The sequence below is a fragment of the Trichosurus vulpecula genome, chromosome 1, assembly GCF_011100635.1.
Source record: "Trichosurus vulpecula isolate mTriVul1 chromosome 1, mTriVul1.pri, whole genome shotgun sequence".
In the NCBI taxonomy this organism is placed as follows: Eukaryota; Metazoa; Chordata; class Mammalia; order Diprotodontia; family Phalangeridae; genus Trichosurus; species Trichosurus vulpecula.
This window is the reverse complement of record NC_050573.1, coordinates 297407273-297430622: the sequence shown is the minus strand read 5'-3', so window position 1 is coordinate 297430622 and position 23350 is coordinate 297407273. Positions and strand designations below refer to the sequence as shown.

Sequence of the window (23350 nt, the reverse complement as noted above, 5' to 3'; positions counted from 1 at the left end):
ATTTTACTTGATGATACCACACTGGAAGAGTCTCAAGTAAACAATAAAAAAAAATACCACAGGAAAAAAGTCAAACTTTCCAACTTGCCAGCACAGGTAATCTATGATGACTGAGATCCTATCAATTTCTTGCTAAAATACCTTCAGTTACTGCCTGTTACCTACCAAATAGTCTCAATGTCTCAGTCTGATATTTAAGACCATGTAGAAATGGTCCCAATATCTCCTTCTAGCCTTTTTCCTCTCCCTTCTCCCCTGTACATCCTTTGTGCTCCAGTCAAATGAAACATTAACTAAAAATGCCAAATGCTTGGTTAATGTTGATCCACTTCTCTTCTCATGGGATTCCTCCACTAAAACACCTACCCTATCACCTCTACTGATGGGAAAGGCTACCCATCTTTGAAGGTCTCTTTTAAATGCTTCCTTCTTCATGCAGCCTTTCCTGACCCCCTACCCTCAATTCCTAGACATGAATCGATCCACTTCTAAAACTTCTAGAATCTGTTATTGTTGTTGCTGTCACTGTTAACTTTTCTTGAGATATTTACTGATGAGTATTCAAGTTATTTTTGGACTTATCTTATCCCCCACCAGATTCTAAGTTTCTTGAAAGCAGGGGCTATCATTCATCTTAGTTTTCTCCAGCAACTCCTAACTCAGTACTCTGTATATAAGAAACCCTTAAACCACACTTGCTGCATAGAATTAAAATCTCCTATGAGGATTTCAGACGAGAAAGGGAAGGATAAGATTTTACTAAAATAAATTCCAGTCAAAATGTATTTATTAAGGGTCTATGAACCTAAAGAGATCCAGGGTAAGACTGAGATCAGGAAAACATCATTAAGAAGCATACTTGACCTGTGTCCCCTAGCCCTTTCTAGATATAGCCTTCTTGAGAGTCTCAATAGTCTCTCGTTTCAGATTTTCAGTATCTGGAAAATAGGTTGTATAATGGATAAAGTGCTAGACTTAATATTAAGAGGACAAGTTCAAATCTTGTAAATATTAATTGTGATCTTGAGCAAGTGACTTAACTGTTCTACGCCTCAGTTTCTTCAACTGTAAAATGGGATAATAGTACCTCCCTCACAGAGCTGTTGTATCAAATAATGCATGTAAAGTGTTTTGCAAAATGTAAAGTGACATGCAAATGTTAGTTTATTATTATTTGCCTTACCTATTCAGAAAATCCTTAGGTTTGATTTTAAATTTCAGACTTAAAAATCTAGCTTCTGCAGAAAAAATAGAAGATGTAGTCCTAAAAGCATCAGTCTCCTGCATAAGCTAGATTTTAGGTTATAATTGTGTAAAATATGATAATTGGTTCTATTCCATTGAAAATATGAAGTGGGATCGGTACATGTGCAATCACTTCATGGGATTCATTTCTCATGAAAACAAACGCAACCGTGTCTCTGTTGTAGGGACCCTCTCACTGAGCTCACATTACAAGCCACTTAGACTGCCAAACTGAAATGAAGAAACATCTCAAATAACTCAATACTCTGAGATACAATTGCCTTTCAGTGGACAAAGACCTGGTTCCAAATATTTCAGTTGTCAGAGAAAACTGATCTCAATAAGGAGTAGATGTTCTACTCCTATCCTACTCTACCCCTACAGTTTAAAAAGAATCCTAGCATAGTGAGTTCTTTAGAGATCTGAAAGTTTTCCATGAATCAAAATATGCATTTTTGAGAGAAATAAATAGTGCAACAATTAGATCAATTGACATTTCATTGATTAAGAGGGATTTTGAAAACAATTATCTTACTAGTGACAAAGGGGAAAAGAATGCTATGTCAGAAAGAAAATATCAAGTAAAAGAAGTAGGATTATAAATCTAGTTATCTCGATGTTTGGAACAATGACATTTTTTAATCAAGAATATGGAAATAAAATCTTTTCTGTATAACATGTTTATGTGTAAGTATTAGGAAGAAAGTTATGAATACCAGTTATTGAATAGATATTCAACTGAATTTTCCCCCACATTGTGTGAAGACATTTTTCCCTCTGGAATAAAAAAGCAAATAACTCAATGTTCTGGTCTCTAGAAAAGTCATGAACCTTTTAGGCTCTGTTCTCCTCATTGCCTAAGTCACAGAATCAGGTTCTTTGGTTATCCTGACCAACTCTCTGTCTTCGTTGGTTTTACAAATGAACCTGAACCCCAGAAGATTAAATGGCTTGACAACAGTCACATAGGTAGGAAGTAGTAGAAGTTGGTTATGCTGAGCAGAGTGTGTCTCTCTTCCATTTGTATTTGTGCTTTCCATACAGTAAGTGCCTAAGAAGTGCTTTTTTATTCATGTGTTCACTCTTAGTAGAATTGCATATTGATCTTGATTTCTTTCTAAGAAGACAGTCAAAAATGAAATGTGAGAACGCTTTATGGTTCAATAAGGAACCTTGACACGAATAAATGTGATTTAAAATATTTGTCAAATTGGGCCTACTTGAGGCAGATTTCTTATCATTACATGCCAACTAGTGGTTGGCAGCACTAATATCTCTATAGCAGCAGAATTTTTATGTAAGCACAAGTCAAAGCTTGTATGTTTAGATGGTGCACAGAAGGCCTTCAGATGCAATTTCTTCATAAAATAAGTACCTGGGTAAATAGGTAAAGGATTTCACCCTGGCCATTTGAAAGGAATATATGCTAATTATTTCTTCAGAAGTACAGGGCATCAGTTCATCTTAGTTCAGTGGAAGAATCATGACTCAAGTCTCTGGTCAACCTACCTCTAAATTCAATGTGAAACAAAGCAGTGCCTCCTGAATGCTATCTGTTTATTAGTTTATTATGTTTGTACCAGAAAGTATTGGCTTTTCAATTAAAAAAACACTTAAGTGCCTGCTGGGTATAAAGCAGTGTGCTAGACACTGGGGGAGCTATGATTAGTGAAGACACAATCCCTGCCTGCAGAGAGCTAACAGTGTAACAGGAGATACAATGTGGTTACAAACAGCAATAATATACAATATTGTAAGATAAATATATTAGAGAGTTACAAAAGAAGTCATCTGAGCAGGAAGGTCAACAGGGGAAAATCCAAAAAATAAAAACTGGGAAAACCTCATTGGTCACAGGTCACTAGAATATTTTGTAGAGCACTGCTACTGCCCTTCAGAGCCTCCATTTATTGAACGTTTTAAGGATCAGCAAGGAATTAAAGAAATCCATTATTTCAGGGGCCTCTGATTTGATGGTTTCCTTTTTGGCACTGAACTCTATTTATCTCTTACCACCTGCTCTATTTTCTTCATATGTGTGCATGTACTTTCCCAATCTAATTATGTAACTTTCCACATCCCTCCTAGGCCTATGCCATTCATTGACTCCAGAATCTCCTTCCTCAGACAAACACATTTCAGTAATATTTTGGCAAGATAATACTCAGTCTGGGGCCACTAAATTAATGTAGCGTTTCTCACTACAGCAGCTAAATGCTTCACAGATCATTTCCTTTCAGAATCCAGTTTTTAGGGGATTTTTGGTTACATATTTCCTTCAGAAGCTGCCATAACATGTACTTAGACAAATCAGTGATGGAATCAGAGTTCGGGGGAGGGATTTGAAAATAATATTTTCTATCAGTGACAAAGGGAAAAGGAATGTTGTGCCAAAGGGAAGATATCAAACAGCAGTTGGGATTGGAAAACTTACCTCAGTGTTTGAATAGTACTAAAAAGTTGCTGTTGCTTTTAATCAAGAAAATGGGAATAAAACTTGCTGTACAACATGTTAGGATGACTAGGTAATGCAGAATCTTTGCCAAGAAAACCCGGAAGGGGTCACAAAGAGTCAGACACGACTGAACAACAACAAAACAACAACTACGAGACATTTTAACTTGGGGGCCTCAGAAAATAAACTATAAATACACGTTAATAGATAGTCGAAGAGTAGCAGTTTAATACTTCCAAAAGAGATTCAATAAATATCAACTGAAAATAAATATAATAAAGTACAAAAGAAGGAATAAAATCTAACATCAAACCTTATCATTTGACTAAGTAGACCCCAAGGTAATGGACAATAAACAAGAACCAAAAAGAAAAAAAAGAAAAGGTATTTGCTCTCTTGTCCCCTTCCAATGCTGTCTGAAGTTCTGTTACTTTTGGTTTTGTGCGTGCACTATTAAGTAACTAGATAGCTATATATATATATGTATATATATATGTATATATATATGTGTATATATATGTATATATATGTATGTATAAATATATATATATATATATGTACTTACACAATTTTTTATGGTAAAACGTATCCTGAGTTCCAACAACTGGTGATTTATTAGATTCGACAAACTGGGAAAAACTTTGGAGATCATTTATAGTTATCCCTTCCACATCACTACTTTCCCCACCAAGTTTCAACTTATCACAGGTCAGCATTAGAAATTAAATGGGAATTTTGGGGGAGTTCTGTAAAAGATATAGATGACAAGCGAAGGGCAGCAGATGACACAGAGCCATAACCCAGAGTTTATAAGGTGCTGTAAATATTCCAAAAGAAAGGAAGAAAGGGAGGAAGGAAGAAGGGAGAGAGTGAGGGGGGAGGGAGGAAGAAGGAGGGAAGGAAGGGAGGGAGGAAAAAAATTCGGACTTCTTTTCTGGTACGAAAGGAAGGCCAAAAAAATTTACATGTATTTTCCAGATTGGGGGTGCACCATGCTCTAACCCCCAAGATATGGAAGGGAAAACTGTAGTTCAGTCTCCGAATTTTTCAAAGATGGAAAGTGAGGCCAAGAAAGGTTTAGTCACTTGCCTAAAATCATACAGCTACTTATTAGCAGGGTTTGGTCTACAACTCTCAATTTAATGACCTTTTCATTATATCAGTTATTTTCTCACAGATAAACTCTGAAACTAGATGGAACCAGCTGGGATCACACTGAACAGTATAAATTTTATTTAACTAGATTTTGAACTTTTCTATGTGATATTTGTCTACATGTAAACAGTGACTGCATATCTAAGGAAGTTAGGTCTTGGAGGCTCAAACTATTAAGATACAGCATATACCCAGCTTTAGTCCCACATCATCTTTTACCTATTAGACATTTCAAATTGAATGTCTCAAACAGAATTCATTATCTATCCCCCAGAATCATCCCCTCTTCTGTCACCACCATACTTCTAGCTTCTCAGGTTTTTAACATCAGCATTATCCTTTATTTCTCACTCTTCTGCACCCCATAGATCCAATTAGTTGTCAAATCCTGCCCTTTCGACCTCCACAGCACCTCTTACATATGACCCCTTCTCACCAATCACAGAACTATCAGGCGCTCATCACCTCTCATCTGTGTGTTGGCAAAAGCCTGCCAATTAGTCTCACTGACTCAAGTTTCCCACTATTCCGGTCTGTTCTGCACACTGCTGACAAAATAATTTTCATTGAGCTCAGCTCTAACCATGTTACTTCCTTATTTTGTCAATTCCGAGGTCTTCCTTTTGCTTCCTCTGTTTACATTTTAGAGCCTTTCAGAACTTTCTCAAACTATCTTTCCAGCCTCACTGGGCATTATTATATGAGAGTTCTGAATTCTGGCAGCCAGCCAAACTGCCCCTCTCTCTTCTTCCATTTTGCATCTCCACTTTTTTACACTGACCGTCCTGTAAGCCTGATATTCACCCCTTCTTAATCTGCTTCACAGAGTATCTCTCTTCCTTAAAGAATTAGCTCAATTACCATCTTCTGCATAGAACCCTTCCTGATTTCCCCAAACTCTACTGCTCTTCATCCAACCCAGCTTTCCCCAAAAGCTAATACTTCTTACACTTCCAACTGCATGTCAGACAACTCAAACTGGATGTTCAGTAGACATCTCACACTTAACACATCCAAAGCCGAATTCATTATCTTTCCCCCTAAAACCTCCCCAACTCCTACTTTCAATATTACTATAGAGGACAATACCATGCTCCTATCACTCAGGCTCACAACCTAGGAGTCATCCTCAACCCTTTACTATTTCTCACTCCACCCCCATTTTCAATCTGTTGCCAAAGCCAGTCAATTTTACCTTTGCAACATGTCTTAAATACACCTCCTTCTCTCCTTTGACATTGCCACCACTCTGATTTAGGCCCCTCCATCACCTCACACCTGAATTATTACAATAACCTACTACTGATAGGTCTGCCTGACTCAAGTCTCTCCCCACACAAATAATAGATCTTCCATTCAGCCACCAAAGTGATTTTCCTAAAGCACAGGTCTTCCCCTTTGGGCCCCCTGAGGGCAGGGACTCTTTTTTGCCTCCTTTTGTATCCTCAGTATTTAACACAGTGCCTAATATATAACAAATACTTAATATGTTTATTGACTGACTGACATTTTACCCAGTATTTAATTATTTCACATATATTTATATTTATTTACCTTACTTTTATACTTTTTGTATATTTATACTTGTTGTCTCCCCTATTAGAATATACCCTCTGTATGAGAAGAGATTCTTTTCAGTCTTTGCATTTGTATCTCCAGCACCTAACACATAACAGGCACTTAATAAATGCTTGTTGATTTAGTGACAGCCCTTTCTTTAAAATGCCATTTTCTCCTAAGTTTTGCAACTCAATACTACACTAAACACGTACAGAGATAGCTTTGCTGGGGTTCCAAATTTTTATCAATTAAAATTTACAGAGCTTACATAATATTTGTTAGATTGAATCTTTTAAAGATTTCTACATAGGTGCCTTAAGACTCTGGCACACGTAATAGTAAGAGCTACATTTCTCTAGTTTCTGAAACTTTAGGATATTTTGAATCCATCTATAAAATGCTAATTTTCCATCCTTAGACATTTGTGGTCAAAGATCCACTCTAAATTTTGAGCAACCAGGCTTTTATCATGATCCTAGTTTTGATCCTTTCTTTTTTTCTATTACTCTAAGAATTCCTGTTAGAATTTCAATCATCTAGCTTGATATACTGCTGTCTTCCTTCTTGTATGCTTCTGAATATCCAGGAGGTAACCTGATACTAAACTCCTACTTCGTAGGAGCCGCTTTGTTGGGTGCTGAAGATAGAAATGCAAAAAATGCAACAATCTTTACTTTCAATTTGGGGAGGTTATGCCGTCAGGGTACAAGTTCTGGTTGGCCTTACCAAGCTGGAAAGGCTGAGAATATGGGTCTGTGAGTGGACCAACCTAGTCAAATTTGTAGAAGCTTCTTCATCCAATGGCTACCCAACAGGTGAACAATTTTTCATCTCATTTAAGCCAATAATGTCCACTTTCCTCTTATGCAAAATGAGTTTAGACTAAATCATAAGTTCTTAGCCTTTGTGTGTCTATTGTGGACTCTTTTGGCTGTCTAGCAAACTTAAGATTTGGCAGTCTAGCAGACTTCTCAGAGTATTGTTTTTTAAAACAATAAAATAAAAGGTATAGGATTAGACAGTCATATCAAAATGCAACTTCAGCTATAGATATGTATCACATGTTAATACAGTACTATAAATGCCAGATGTTATACAAATACACAACGTAAAATATGCACATAGGATACACATACTATACATGTATACACACCGATGTTCTATATATGCCACCTAAATATATAGGATATGCATGTACATGTGTGACACATGTTATACATGTACATATGCTATACATACACATGCACATGGCATATAGATATAATATATGAAAGTATCTGCATGAGTGGCATATATATAGGTATACAAATATATACAGATACAGATAATTGCATACATATGTTTTTATATAGATATAGAGCTATATGATTATATACTGATATGCAGAGCTATAATATAGATAAATAGATATGGATATACAGAACTACAGATAAAAAATTTAGAGGATATATAGAGACACATGCAGATATAACAAGTTCACAAACCTTAGGTCAAGAACTACTATAGATTATCCTGCAAAATTAAACTCAAGAAAACTAGAAAAGTTGCAGGTAGTACCCATGTAACTGAAAATATAGTTCCTTCATAGCATACTATATCATTAATCTCTAAGAGCCAGATATAATCCTAATGGCATAATTTATTTTATACCAGTTTTCATCACAGATTTCATCAGAAATCTCAAATGACTTGCAATTACTTTCTGGTAACAGGTCAGAGAAGGTGATTTGTGTTTTGAAGGTGGGGCCTAACTGTAAATAAAGGGCTTCAGCTTCAGGGCTCTATCTCTGGGACCAATCATTCCTAAAACTGGGTACCAGAGATTCAATAACAAAAAGAAGTGGTAGCAGTTCATGTTGGCTCCAGGATAAGAAGTGAGATCCTGAGATTCATTTGCCTCAGTCACATCGTGCTACAAAATCCTGTCCAATTGAATCCTCAGCAGGCAGAGTTGCATAACCTCCACTTTAAAGGATGGCAATTCCCAGGCCCAATGCAAATCTTCTTAGGGATTCAAGCTATTATTGCACTTCTTCTTTCTCCTAAAAAGGCTTAAAAACTACCAGCTGTTCCCACAATCTATGGGCAAATGGGGCATCCACACCCACTGACAGGAAATCCTAAGAATCCTCTGTTGAATATAAAGACATCTTCTAAGATTCCAAACTAAACTTCTTTTGTCTGTTTCCAGACCCTGGCTGTGAGATAGAAGCTTAGTTTGGATAAGATCCATTAGACTTTGAGTTCCTTGAGAGCAGGAACTGTTAATGCCTTTGGGGTGGGGGGAGGAGCAGTATAGGTAGATGGCATGTAGGAGTGTTGTGGTTCTTCCCTATGTAGGCTATTTGAGTTCGCAACTGTCCATCTAGATGTGGCTTACAGGGAAAAAAGATTAGACATCTTCAGTGTCTCCTCCCCTTCCCTTCCCTAATACACACTTTGATTCCTGCAAGGGAGAGAGAACAAAGGCAACACAAGAAGCTGGGTACAGAAGCTGACCACTCAGTTCTCCTTAGAGAGAAGGGATACCAAACTAGAATTATCTCTACCTGCTCCCTTAAACATTCTTAGTCTAAGGGAAGTAATTTTGATGTTCAAGAGATACACCTGCTTCCTTCCCCTTAACAAGAAAAGAAGGGCCAAAGCTAAGTATCTAAGGCTTGATCTCCTTCCCACCAAATGCCAATTCCACAATGAACATACATGGTAAGTAGCTGATAAACCCAGTTATCCAAGTTGATAGAAAAACAGAAATCAGATCAAATATACATAGGAGAATATATACCAGACAATACAGAGTGAATGAGCTCTCCCACTGAGAGCAAGATAACTCAGCTCAACTGAGCCTTAGATCCCACCCAAAGGGAAGTTCCCCAAAGTCTCTAGAGTACTAAGCTAGAAATAGGGATATGATTGAAGTTCCATCTCCTCTACATGTTGGCTTCTTCCCAGAGTCTTCTTTCCCTTTGAGACTTTAAGAAAGTTTAGAATGGTGCATCTTCTCCCTCAAAGCTGGAAGCCAGAAGAGCCCAGAGACTCAACAGTCCAACAGAGCCGACAGCAGTAGTCACAGAATTCAGGAGGTGACTCAACAGCAACTCTGAACTGGGTGAGCCCGGGCAGCAATCTTGGCAGCTTGTTTTCATTGCAAAGTCTGGAGAGGTCACTGGGAAACTGCTGGCACTTTCCCTTCTCCTCTAAACGGAAAGTGGGGAGAATATTACCAGCAGCAGTGGAGTAGCCCAACCCAAAGGAAAAGGAGACTGGCTCAACATCAGATGACCAGTCTAGCAAAGATGCCACTCCCTGACAAAAGACTTCCAGGGCCAGGAGTAGGAGGTACTCCTTTACCATATGTGTTCTCTACAAATGTGCAGCTTTTTACTTTGTTTCGGAACCACTCTCACTATGGACATTAAATGTATGGGGAGTCCATCTCAGGTTATGGGGGAATATTTTGTGCCATGTATTTTTACTATACCATCTTCTGAATGTAATTAACTTTTATGCACCATTTCTTTCCCTACCAATCCCTTTTATCCCCCAAGGAACATCCAGATTAATTCTACTTGTCTCTCCTTCCACACCTATTTCTTCATCCTTGTGTTTCCCACAGGTATAAACCAATCCCCTCCTTAGAATTCTAAAGTGGTTAGTCCATCCAGTCTTATAGATCACTAAATTTCAGAGCTGAGACTTCATTAACCATTGTCAAAAAGCAATCACATCACAAGACTTATGTGACAACCAGGTTTATTACAAGAGAAATAAACCATGCATGTGGAACCCAAAGACTTCACAGTCCTTACAGAAGTTTGCATATTTATGACAGCACAGCAAAAGGAGGAGGAGAAAACAGGAAGGGGCATGGCATGGGAGGGGAAACGTGCAATAAAGGTAGGGAAAAGGGGAGGAAAAGACCTCCTGATGGGCAGGAGCAAGGTGATGGCAAAAGCTTCACTCCTTTCCCTTGGGAACCACTAAACTATGAAGATAGGAGGGTCCTGCAAAGGACCCCAGCTGCACAAGCATTTTATCAGCCTGGCACAGACTAGCTGGCACCTGTGTTGCCTCCCAAGGACACACAGGGAATCCAACTTCAGGTGCAAACAACAACTTACATCATCTTGGGGTTGGGGCTTCATCCTGGATGCATTAAGACATTAAGGGCTGCTTGCTTGCTCTGGGTCCAGTGTTTCTGGAAAATATGACAACTCAAAAAGACAAGCCCACGGCCCTTACCACTATCTAGTTAGTCCAACTTGAACCCAGACCAGAATCACTTCTACATCATACCTAACATATAGGCATCCAGAAGGCTTATAAACACCGAGGAGGGGAGAATCTACCACCTTTTAAGGTAATTCATTCATTTAAACTGGAGATAGTTCTCATTGTTAGGAAATTACAGGAGGGCAGGGTAGGGCTTCCTGACATCAAGTCTAAATTGATCTCTGCCAAATTTTGCCTACTACTCTTGGTTCTGCTCCCCTGGAGCCAAAATAATCAAGATTAATACCTCTTCCACATATGTGAAGACAGTTTTATCATGTACACCCTGCCTTCTCTTCTCCAGAATGAACATCTTCAGCTCCTTCATCATATCCTCACATAGCATGATCCTGTGATCCTTTACCATACTCTTTACCTTCCTCAGGCTCCTTCCCAACTCAATATCCTTCCTAAAATTTGGTAGCCAGAACTGCAGGCAATATTCCAGATGTGTTCTGACCAAGGCAGAGAAAACCATCACTTCCCTAGTTCTGGGTACTCTACTTCTCCAAATGCAGCTTAAGATCACAGGAAATTTCTTGGTTGTTTTAACACAATGTTGACTCATGATGAAGTTCACTAGAAACCCCATGTTTATCAGATAAAATGCTATCTAGCCATAACTCCCTCATTTCATACTTGGGAATTTATTCTTTGAACCCCAGTGTAAGACTTTGTTTACCTCTATTAAATTTTATCTTATCCAGAGTGACCTAATGTTCTCACCTGTCAAAATATTTTTGCATCCTGAATCTGTTATCCAATGTGTTAGCTATCCCTCCCAGCCTTGTGTCATCTGTAAATATGATAAACATGCCATCTATGACCTTATACAAGTCATTGTTAAAAAATATATTAAGTAGCACAGGATCAAGCAGAGATCTCTGGGGCACTCCTCTGAAGCCATTCTGCTAACCTCACATCAAACTCTCTGGGTCTGCTCCATCTACCTAATCCTACTATCCAACTCTCATCTCTATGTTTTCTACATCCTACCAATCAATCCACATTCATTGAATGCCAGGTATATTCCAAGTACTGTTTTGTTTTATTTTGTTTTTTAAATGGAGTCTGGTATGACGTGTTTTTGCTGGAGTAATGCAGGCCCTTTTTGATCACTACTCCCTTTTCCATGATGATAACACATTCTAGAATGATCCAGGCACTGAAGTCAAACTTGCATGCATCATTTCTCCTTGCAGAGTTTGCAAGATTCTGTTTTCTTTCTTATGTTGAAAACTGGGATAAAACTTGCCCTTTTTCATTTTTTTTGTTTCTTCAGTTCTTTATGATCTTTCAGAGGTTCAGCAATCACATCTGCTGGTTCTCTCGGTAACCCAGGCAAATTTAAATCTAGTCAGGCAGTTTCTTACTCTCTCCTTACTTATCTTTGGGGATCAACTTTCTAATAATATTTTTTCCTTCTTTTCCATTCTAAAGATTACTCTCCTTCATAAAGAAAACTGAAGAAAAAGAGTTCAATAGTTTTACCTCTGCCATTCATTGTCCCATCCACCATCAACAGCAGTACTACTCTTTTCTGAATCTGTTTTCCCAAACACAGCTTTTTAAAAAAAACCTGTTTTGTTATCCTTCGTTTCCCTTTTGGCTCATTCTGAGCCAAGACACTATTTTTACAGGATCATGCTACTCTATTGTATTTATTCTCTTGCTTCTTATTTTTACATGTCTTTTTAAGGCAAGTCAGCTATGGGTGAGGAACACTGCATATAATGTTTGATTTTTTCAATATCTTGGTACATTGTGTTGAATTGCCCTTCATCCTTCCCCGCCCTCCGCCCCCCTCAATGCACACCTCTTTTTAACTCCTTGTTATAGGGGATAGCACTCTGGGAAAGGAGAAGGACATATGGATTTGGATATGTTAAGTAACATAAAAACAAAAGATATCCTTTATTTTAAAGCAAGTTGGCTGGTGAGTTTCTTTTACATTCACATCAGTCTCATTAATCATTTCCCTTTGTCCATTCCTTGAAGTCTTTCTGTTTTCAGAAGTTCATTCTAGCCAGCTTCTCACTTTTTCTAACCAGCCTCACTTTTTCCATAGAATTGGAGTCAGCGGTATATTGTCTACCCTTTCTCTGAAAGGATCTGAAATCTGTATTCTCAAAATGTTGGATGAATCTCAAACTCATCTCAGTTTTCTTCTCCTTTTGCATCAGAAACTCTATCATTTCCATGCCCCAAAAGTTCCCATAATTTCCATCCCAGCAACCAGTTCTTGTCACTATATATCAGATTCCAAAATAAAATCTACCCGGATTGGTTCCTCCACCTTTTGAAGCATAAATTACCATTAAGACAACTCAAGAAATTATTAACTTCTGCTTTTGACAGGGAAAGAGTTAGAGTTTATTCCCAGGTAATTGAAGTCTTTCTCCCCTCAACCCCCACTACCATGTCATGCTTCTGTGACAAGCTTGGGATCTGTTTTTTCAAATTCCTCATCTTTTTCCTCTTTCTGTCCAGGAAGACCATTAATAAAATTATTAAAATATCACTTTCCTCCCTCTCCTATTAATCTTATTTCAAATGCTACCCCACTTTGGTTCTTCAAGGCCTTGACCAAAAAAAATGCCCTAATATACAGTACCATTCTCCCCTCCTCCTACGTTTTACCTATCCTGTTTCTTTGAATAAGGCACATACCTTCAAAGACACCAAGTTGCAGAAATAATTATGAAGTCAAATTTGCCTCTTGAGTTCATCTAAATAAATTGAATTCAATTGCTAGGTGAGGAAATTGAGACAGGAAAAAGCCAGTTGCTTTTTCCTGAATCCCACAACTAATAAGTGGCTAGAATTATAATACATATAGCCCAACTCCATATCCAGTGTTCTCTCCACTACAATGGCACTCGGTTACTAAGTATTTAGATATCTGACCTTCTGCCCACATCAATCAACGGGCATCTATTAAGTGCCTACCAATGAGCCTAGGATAGTCCTAAGCACTGGATATGTAAAAGATAAAACAATCCCTACTCAGAAGCAGCTTCAAAACTCAAAAAAAAAATTAACAAACATCTCAGTGATTCAATTAAAGTTAATTCAGAAAAATTTGTCTTTGAGAGAGTTGTCTGTTCACTTTATTTTGGACTAAGATTCTTGAACCAAAGACACCCATATGTTCGGGATGAGACATAAGTCCCTCTCAGGCACTGGAGCTATTAGTGGATACACGTACAGAACTCAGCGTGTAAAGTGATATAGTTTAAGGGTGGAGAAAAGAGTGTAACCAACATCAGTCACGCAATCCTACTCAACCTTCCCTTTTTACTGTACAGCTTGGGAATTCCCAAAGCATCAGCAGCAGACTGGTAAAGTTGATCTTGGGATCCCACCCCTGCATGCTGTACAAACAGTTTCCTTGGTTACAGGAAAAACAGATACCCTAAGTCCATAACCTCCTAGTATTTAATGTGAGAGAGGTCATCTGGAAAGATTGACCCGGATCGCTCTGATTACTAACGGGGCCATCACTTTCCTGTGCCAACAATTTCTCTTGGGGTTAGTCGCTTGGAAAGTCGCCAGAAGTGCTCCGGCCACGCCGGTGAAGAAACGAGAGAGGGGAAGAGTGTAAGAGAGAAGGGAGCGGGTGGGAGGAAGGCGTTCCAGGGATGAACCCGAAGTTTGCTCCCTCAGAACAAGCCCCAAAGTAGAAACTGAAAGTAGACCGCTGACCAGGCACACGGAAGTCACGGAAAAAGCAAGCGAAGCCCAGAGCCCGCTGGTGGCGTGCACCGCCCCCCGGGATGGATGAAACGACGGGCGCGGCGTGGGTGAGACGAGCCAGCTGTAGAGCCCGTGTGGCCCAGTGCACACTCTCGTGAACCTCGGCGGAGGAGGAGGCGGAGGCAGGCAGCCACCATGGGCCATGAGACTCTGCTGCCACCAACATGACCGCAGCTGGCTCCTGCAGCGCACGCAGACCATGTTCCATGGTAAGCGTGACAGGTACTGCGTCCCGGGCACCTCGGGGCTCCGGGCGGCTTCGTGCAGTCCCCACCCCGAACCACCGATTTTCTGTTGCAGCCTCACCTTGCACTTTGCACTCTCCAAGAGCCCAGGCTCTCTCCCTCCCAGCCGGCGTTCCCGGCGGGCGGTCGTGCGCGCGAGGTGCAACCTCTGGCACCTGGGGCCGCGCCTCCCCTGGCAGGCAGCAAAGGGCAGCTGGGAGCAGCGCCCTCCGGCAGCCTGCTCCTCCTGCCCAGAGAAAGCTCACGGGCGCCCCCGCTCCTACGGCGGGGTCAGCCTGCAGCCCCTCGCCCTCTCCTAACCCAATCCCCAGTCCCAACACCAGACACCCAACGCCGAACCAGACCAGCGTCCTGCCCCCTTGCGCCCGTCCCTTCTTACTTTCTTACTGGCACCCGACGCAGCTCTCCGACTGCTCCTCCGCCGAAATGAAAGCACCGCTTCCCCTAGGCGCCCTTTTAAACCCCACTCTGGCAGGTCACTGGAAAATCCCGGGTTTTTCCCCTAATAGAATTGCGATTTTCGTGATTAGGGCTGTACTTGGCTCGTGCTGCCCGGAACCCAGCCACGAGGTTTGCAGTGGGGGCAGAATCATGCAGCGTACTGGTTTTCCTTATCGGAGACAGAGTTAGAGGCATGAATGAAATTCGGAATTTTACACCCCCTCCTCCCACTGAAAGCTAGAATGGATTGAAGAGTTAAGAGGAGGCTGGATAAAACTGGCAAGGAAAGAGTCCAGGCTGGCTTGTTTCTGTTGACAGCTGTTACGGACAGTACAAAGGGCCAGCAGCTTTATGGCACCCAAAGGAGAAAGGGCAGGCGAGAAAGAAAGGTGATATAGCGCTGCAGACAGGGAGTGGAATAGTTTAAGTCCCATCGCCTTCAAAGGAGAGGATGAAGGAAACAATGCAGGCATGGATCATTCTCATTTCCTGGCTAGTTCTTTAGGTCAGAATTGCACCCCATCTGATCTAACAAACTGTGTGGATTGAAAGGACAGCATCAAAACCATCCAGTGAGAAAAGGTAGGTCTATGTTTTGGGGGAGGAGGAGGCTCTTGGGTAGCCATAAAAAAAAAAAAAAGAAGAGAGAGTGTGTGTGTGTGTGTGTGATGGAAGTTAATCTGAAATATGAATCCTAGCGGTTTTTTTTTTCCTACTGAGATTAGAAATTCATCATAATCTCAAGTCTCAGCCTTTTCTCCAAATCTCCAATGAGAATTTTGCTGACCGGCCCCGAAATCCATTTGTGACTTTGACTCTGTTATAAAATAGACAGAAGGAGAAGAGGTTAAAATACATGCTGTCATTGTGAATATGTTGACATACGAGACAAATCTGGACTTAGTCGAGTACTATATATGGATTTTTTTCAATTGTTAAGAAAGGTTAGTATCCTATGCCCAATAAGGAGGATAATGATAGAAATGAATGAGTTTCAATACTATTTTTCCTGCCGTTATCATTTAGGATAGTTTGCAACTTAAAATTTCTTGTTTTCTTTTTTGACTTAGGAGGTAGAAGAGGGAAAAGCAGGAGGAGGGAATAACTTGAGAATATGGGAGTGTGTTACCCCGCCAAAAAAAAAGATAGGGAAGGAACTGGAAAGGATGACAGGGACACTGAAACTGGAAGGGATACAGGGAACTGGAAAGGATGACAGGATAGAGCTGTTCATAACACCACTCAAAACACTATCTCCCACAGTAACTTGGACATTTTTATTTGGGGCAGGAAGATGAAAAAGACTATTTCATGGAATCTTAGAAATGTACGGTTGGAAGAGATCTCCATCATTGTACCCATGCTCACATATTGCAGACTTTTGTCAAAGTACCAAATAACATTATTTGAAAAATATTTATAAGTTCTTGTTTTCTGAAAGCAAATGTAATAAGAAGTGTGCAGCTAATCTAGGACATACTTCCATAACAGTGGGGCAGATAGATACCATTTGGAATCAAGATAATTTGTGGAGTTTTGAGAATCTTGTTCTTTCCTCTTTCTCCTTTTTCTTGTTTTGTTGAAGATGGAAAACTTGATGTAATCAAGTTTTTAATATAGTCGATGGATAAGAGCAACATGCAGTTAGAAGTACTTAAAAGTACACTTTCTTTTTTCTTTAAGCAAGTCCCAACTTGAATGATTTACCAACACACCCTTCCCCCCTGCAAATCCTTCAATTGTTTTCTTTTATTTTACCATTTAATTAACTGAATTAATGTCAAGGATGAATAATACAACAAACAAAATGAAAAGGAGGCTAGGGAGAGTATGGAGCCAAACTTAGAATCACTTGATCTATATAACTTAGTCACACAAGGAGCAGGTAGGACTTAGCTAGGCACTTACTAGTGCATATCATTGTCTAAATGTCTATGGCTTAATCTCCTGTAATGAACTTTGCCTTTGAAGAGATGTCTCTATGCTGAATCATTTTTGTAGGAATTTTAATAAAGAGTGCTGATGCTGAAGTGAGAATCCTCAGGTTCAAATATCACCTCTGACACAGCCTATTGGGGAAGTCATTTCACCTGCCAAGGCATCAGTTTTCTCGCCAGTAAAATGATGGCATTGGACTAGATGGCCTCTGATGTTTTGTTGCTGTGACTTCACACCCAGAGCCCCAAGCTTCTTATTCCTTTGTTGTATGTGATTACAGTAAATGAATCTTCTGGATCCTAATGCCAAACACAGAAAGTAAAATTTGGAAAGAAAACAATTGTTTGATCTAATTATGGCTATATATTCACAGTGACATAGTAAGAATGCAAATAGAGATGAAAAAAAGAGGAATGGCCTCAGTTATGAGCAATGTGTTTAAAAGATGCCAATGTTGTATGTAAACACTGCATTGGGCTTATGGGGAGTGAATAAAAGGCTTTTAATTGAGGAAACCACTTTGAAAGATGTTAACAATAGAAATTAGCCCTGGTGAGCTGCACCATGAACTTCTAGCACATTGGTTCCATGGACTAGTCAACAGAGTAGCTGTTTTTAGAATTGGAAATTACAAAACCACAAATCTGGAGAGTCTTCTGTTCTGGGCATGTTATGCCCCTTGGACTAGTAAAAACAAAAAATGTTCTCCTTGCAGAGGGATAGAGTAAATGTAGAGAACATGTTTCATAATATGTTTTGAAAAAAAGAAAGAGTTCTAGTACAATGAAAATGAGTAGTTAAAGGGGAAGGCTAGCAGATGGGAAACATCATCAGCACTGTGGGGCAGCTGTGGCTAGTGTTAGAGCATCTGAAGGGCACCACATCTCACACAATACACTTAGGAGCTCTGTGACCCTGGCCAAACCATTTAGCTCCTCTGTGCCACAGTTGCTTTATCTGTGTACAATGAGAAGGCTGGACTCAACAGCTTTGAAGACCCTTCCAAAGCTAAATCAGTAATCCAATGATCCCATTTAGCTCTGAGTCTTACAATGATTGACACATCAGAGAAGTTAGTAAAAATAAAGATGTAATTTTTTTTATCCAGATTCACAGACCCCTGAAATCTATACATGGACCCACTGGGAATCCATGGATCTCAGCTTAAAAAGCCTTGCTTTAGGAATTCCAAGTATTTACGTAGCCTGCTAGAGCATTTACCATGTATACCATACAGTTAGACACTCCTTCCTATAAGGTCTTTTTTCCCTTTCTTTTTTCCATGCGTTTTTGCTTTTTGCCCCCCCAAAAACCTAGTTTTCTCCTTGAGGATAGGACCCAGCTTTTTAGAGCTCTTAATTCAAAAACTTCTCTTAGCACAGTGCTAATAGGCTTTGTCAATAATGTTGCTTGATTATTGATGGAGCACATTTGGGACCAGTGAGCATCAGAAAAATGAAAGAAAGAATTCTTCTTATGTGAAAAAGTAGCTCTCCCTCCATGCAGAAACTATCATTATACCATAGAATGTTAGGACTGGAATAGACGTTAGGCATCGTCTTGTCCACGCCCTGGGAGGCATCATGGAACAGTGGTCTAGAGGCAGAGAACTGTGGTTCAAATCCTGTCTTTCTCACTTGCTACTTGGGTTACCTTCCATGGTTTCCCAAAGTGAGTAATACCACCCCCTGGCAGGAGCTGGAACAATCCAGGGGAATAGTAGCCTTGGATACAATTGCAGGGCATTGAATAAAGTAAGGGGATGGTGGAAGCATTAAGGAAAGAAGAGAAGGGCAGAACCCACAGAACAGCAGAGGGAAGCAGGGCTCCAGCCCAGGACAGCCCAGATGGTCTCTGGGTGAGCTCTATTCCACACGGAGCTGGGAGCTGGGAGCTGGGAGCTGGGAACGGAGTGGAGCAGAGCCCAGCCTGAGCGGCATGGACCATCCAGACCAGAAGCCGGGCGGAGGGGGCCCTAGCGCCCTGAATATGTGAGCTGTGGCAGTTACCAGACCCCTCGACCCACAAACACCAAAGACTACGGAGAAGGTTAGTGGGAAAAGCTGCGGGAGTGGAAGGAGTTCGCGGTTCGGCTTCCAGCCCCGGGGGCAGCGGAGGTGGGGCAGCTACAGCTGTTGTTACTTCCGGCTCCAGGCCCACCTGGTGGGGGGAATTATGTGGCGGATCACAGCAGGGGTGCACAGCCTGCCGAAGATCTGAGCCCAGCCTGGACTGGGGGTCCTTGGGGAAGGAGGAGTGCGGCTCTGACAGAGCTGGCACCTCCCCCCCAAATGTAGAACATAGAACTCTGTAATCTACAAGCAGTCATACCCCACTGAAAAACTCAAGAGTCAAGTTAGTTGGTTGGGAATATGGCCAGGCAGCGAAAACGCGCCCAGATTCAGTCTCAGACTTTGGATTCTTTCTTTGGTGACAAAGAAGACCAAAACATACAGCCTAAAGAAGACAACAAAGTCATAGAGCCTACAACCAAAGCCTCCAAGAAAAACATGAACTGGCCCCAGGCCATAGAAGAACTCAAGAAGGATTTGGAAAAGCAAGTTAGAGAAGTAGAGGAAAAATTGGGAAGAGAAATAAGAAGGATGCGAGAAAACCATGAAAAACAAGTCAATGACTTACTAAAGGAGACCCAAAAAAATACTGAAAAATACACTGAAGAAAACAACACCTTAAAAAATAGACTAACTCAAATGGCAAAAGAGCTCCAAAAAGCCAATGAGGAGAAGAATGCCTTGAAAGGCAGAATTAGCCAAATGGAAAAGGAGGTCCAAAAGACCACTGAAGAAAATACTACTTTAAAAATTAGATTGGAGCAAGTGGAAGCTAGTGACTGTATGAGAAATCAGGATATTATAAAACAGAACCAGAGGAATGAAAAAATGGAAGACAATGTGAAATATCTCCTTGGAAAAACCACTGACCTGGAAAATAGATCCAGGAGAGATAATTTAAAAATAATTGGACTACCTGAAAGCCATGATCAAAAAAAGAGCCTAGATACCATCTTTCAGGAAATTATCAAGGAGAACTGCCCTGATATTCTAGAGCCACGGGGCAAAATAGAAATTGAAAGAATCCATCGATCACCTCCTCAAATAGATCCCAAAAAGAAATCTCCTAGGAATATTGTTGCCAAATTCCAGAACTCCCAGATCAAGGAGAAAATACTGCAAGCAGCCAGAAAGAAGCAATTTGAGTATTGTGGAAACCCAATCAGAATAACCCATGATCTGGCAGCTTCTACATTAAGAGATCGAAGGGCTTGGAATGTGATATTCCGGAGGTCAATGGAGCTAGGATTAAAACCTAGAATCACCTACCCAGCAAAACTGAGTATCATGTTCCAAGGCAAAATATGGACTTTCAATAAAATAGAGGACTTTCAAGCTTTCTCAGTGAAAAGACCAGAACTGAATAGAAAATTTGACTTTCAAACACAAGAATCAAGAGAAGCATGAAAAGGTAATCAAGAAACGGAAATTGCAAGGGACTTACTAAAGCTGAACTGTTTTGTTTACATTCCTACATGGAAAGATGATGAGTATGATTCATGAGACCTCAGTATTAGGGTAGTTGAAGGGAATATGCATATATATATATATATATATGTATATATATATATATATATGTATATGTTTATGTATATATATGTTTATGTATATATATAAGTGAATGTGTATGTATGTATGTATCTATGTGTATATGTATGTATGTGTATGTATGTGCATATATATATGTAAAAGAGAGAGAGCAGACACAGGGTGAGTTGAGGTTGAAGGGAAGATAGCTAAAAGAAATAAAATGAAATTAAGGGATGAGAAGGTAACATACTGAGAGAGGGAGATAGGGAGAGATAGAATGGGGTGGATTATCTCGCATAAAGATGGCAAGAGGAAGCAGTTCTATGGGAGGAGGGGAGAGGGCAGGTGAGGGGGGAATGAGTGAACCTTGCTGTCATCAGATTTGGCCTGAGGGGGAATACCATACATACTCAGTTGGGTATCTTACCCCACAGGAAAGAAGAGGGAGGAAGATAAAAAAAAAAATAAAAGGCGGGGGGATGATGGAGTGGAGGGCAGATGGGGGTGGAGGTAATCAAAACAAACACTTTGGAAAGGGGACAGGGTCAAGGGAGAAAATTCAATAAAGCGGGATGGGTTGGGAAGGAGCAAAATGTAGTTAGCCTTTCACAACATGAGTATTGTGGAAGGGTTATACATAATAATACATGTGTGGCCTAGGTTGAATTGCTCAACTTCCTAGGGAGGGTGGGTGGGAAGGGAAGAGGGAAGGGAATTTGGAACTCAAAGTTTTAAAATCAGATGTTCAAAAACAAAAAAAAGTTTTTGTATGCAACTAAAAAATAAGATACACAGGCAATGGGGCGTAGAAATTTATCTTGCCCTACAAGAAAGGAAGGGAAAATGGGATGAGAGGGGAGGGGGGTGATAGAGGGGAGGGCTGACTGGGGAACAGGGCAACCAGAATATAAGCCATCTTGGAGTGGGGGTGGGGGAGGGCAGAAATGGGGAGAAAATTTGTAATTCAAACTGTTGTGAAAATCAATGCTGAAAACCAAATATGTTAAATAAATAAATTGCATTTAAAAAAAAAAAGGAAAAAAAAGGAAAGAAGAGAAAAAGAAGAAAATTTTGAAAAACCATTCGTACATGTTTCATCTGTTGTGTAATGTAGTTCAGAGTTGTAGTGATTACATTATTTTCCAAATAAACACATAAAATGCAAATTATTAACTGATCAGTGGTCAAGTCCACCAACAGGTCTTCACAAGCAAGTGTTGACAGTAGAGGAAGAGCACATTATCAGAAAGTCCAGCGTGCATTGGCAGAAATATATGCGTGTAATGACTTGTTTACAATGCAATAGTATATGGTTATAGGATACAATATTGCAGTCATCAACATTTCAATGCAGGAAAAGACCCACAAATTTATAATACATTATTAAATTTAAGATGTATCATTTTTTAAAAATATATTTTATATTTTTTGAAATGATGCAATTTTTAAAAAATTTTTAAGGGGTTAAAGAAAATAGATTTACAGGGCAGCGCTGAGTAATTTTTTTTTGAAAAGAGGGCAATAGGCCAAATGGATCATGAAATAGATAATGGCAGTAGGCCAAATAAGTTTGGGAACCTCTGCCTTAGACAAATCATTTAACCTGTCCTGGTATCAGTTTCCTTATTTTTAAAATAACAAAGTTGGATTAAATGTCCTCAAAGGGTCCTTCCTACTATAAATCTATGTTTCCTGCATTTTGCAGATGAGGAAACTGAGGCTTCAAGAGGGGAAATTATTTGCTCAAGTTTACATAAGTAACTAATGTCAGAGTTAGGACTAGAACCTCTGTTTCCTAACTCCCAGTTTAGTGTTTTTATTTCCACACGTCTATAGAGTGTCATACATGCTATGTGACTGTGCATAATTGGTCATGGCTGTTACTAATCATAAAATGAACAGGTTTTTATGGCAGGAGTTGGTAAACGAAGGCCTGAGATCCAAAGGGTCCTTCATCAGTTTCTGTATAGCCCACTAGCTGAGAATGCTTTTTGTACTTTTAAGTACAATAAAACTTTATTTCTAAAAAATGTAAAAATCATTCTTAGCTCACTGGCCATAGTGGCTGGATAGATTTGGTCTGCGGGCTGTACTTTGCAAATTACAAATTGTAAGGACTATGAGCTACTGTCTTCATGGTAGTGAGCCCAGGAGTGTCACCAAACACAGTGATTAATTGAAAAAAATGCTAAGTTGATGCTTAATTTAGCATTCATATTTTCAGAATTATAGTCACAAAAAGTTTTTGAAAGTTTCATCATCTGTGTGGGAGAGGGCCATGAAAGGAGCTAATTCAATCAATTCTATTTAATTCAACAATCATATATTAAGTGCCTACTATGTGTAAGCACTGTGCTAGGGGCTGTCTGTGCAAAGACAAAAATGAAAAATAGCCTATATCCTCAAGGAGCACACATTTTATTTGAGGCGTGTAACATTTACAAAGACATGGAAATACAAGATAATTTGAAAGGGAGAGGGCACTTTTAATGTTGATTCATTCATAAGGAAGCCAGTGACAGCAGACAGACAGTGATGAACAACTTATTTATGATTTTTAAGTGAAATTTCTCCTTTATAGAAGATGACAAAAACTCCCTGTAGCATCCTGGTGGAATGTCAGTTAGGAATCCCACTTTCATTTTCAGGAGCTGTAAGGAAATCTTCCATCTGAATGTACA

The 23350-nt window shown here is 39.8% G+C and overlaps 1 protein-coding gene across 1 annotated transcript in view; it reads left to right on the top strand.

Annotated features, from left to right (window-relative positions):
• The first annotated feature begins 14410 nt into the window (after nucleotides 1-14410).
• IL7 (interleukin 7) overlaps nucleotides 14411-23350 on the top strand; it is a 54200-nt gene continuing 45260 nt past the window's right edge. Inside the window, exon 1 of the mRNA XM_036736710.1 lies at nucleotides 14411-14652. Within this exon, the coding sequence (XP_036592605.1) occupies nucleotides 14586-14652 (67 nt within the window). The 5' untranslated portion in view covers nucleotides 14411-14585. The remainder of the gene's footprint in view (nucleotides 14653-23350) is intronic.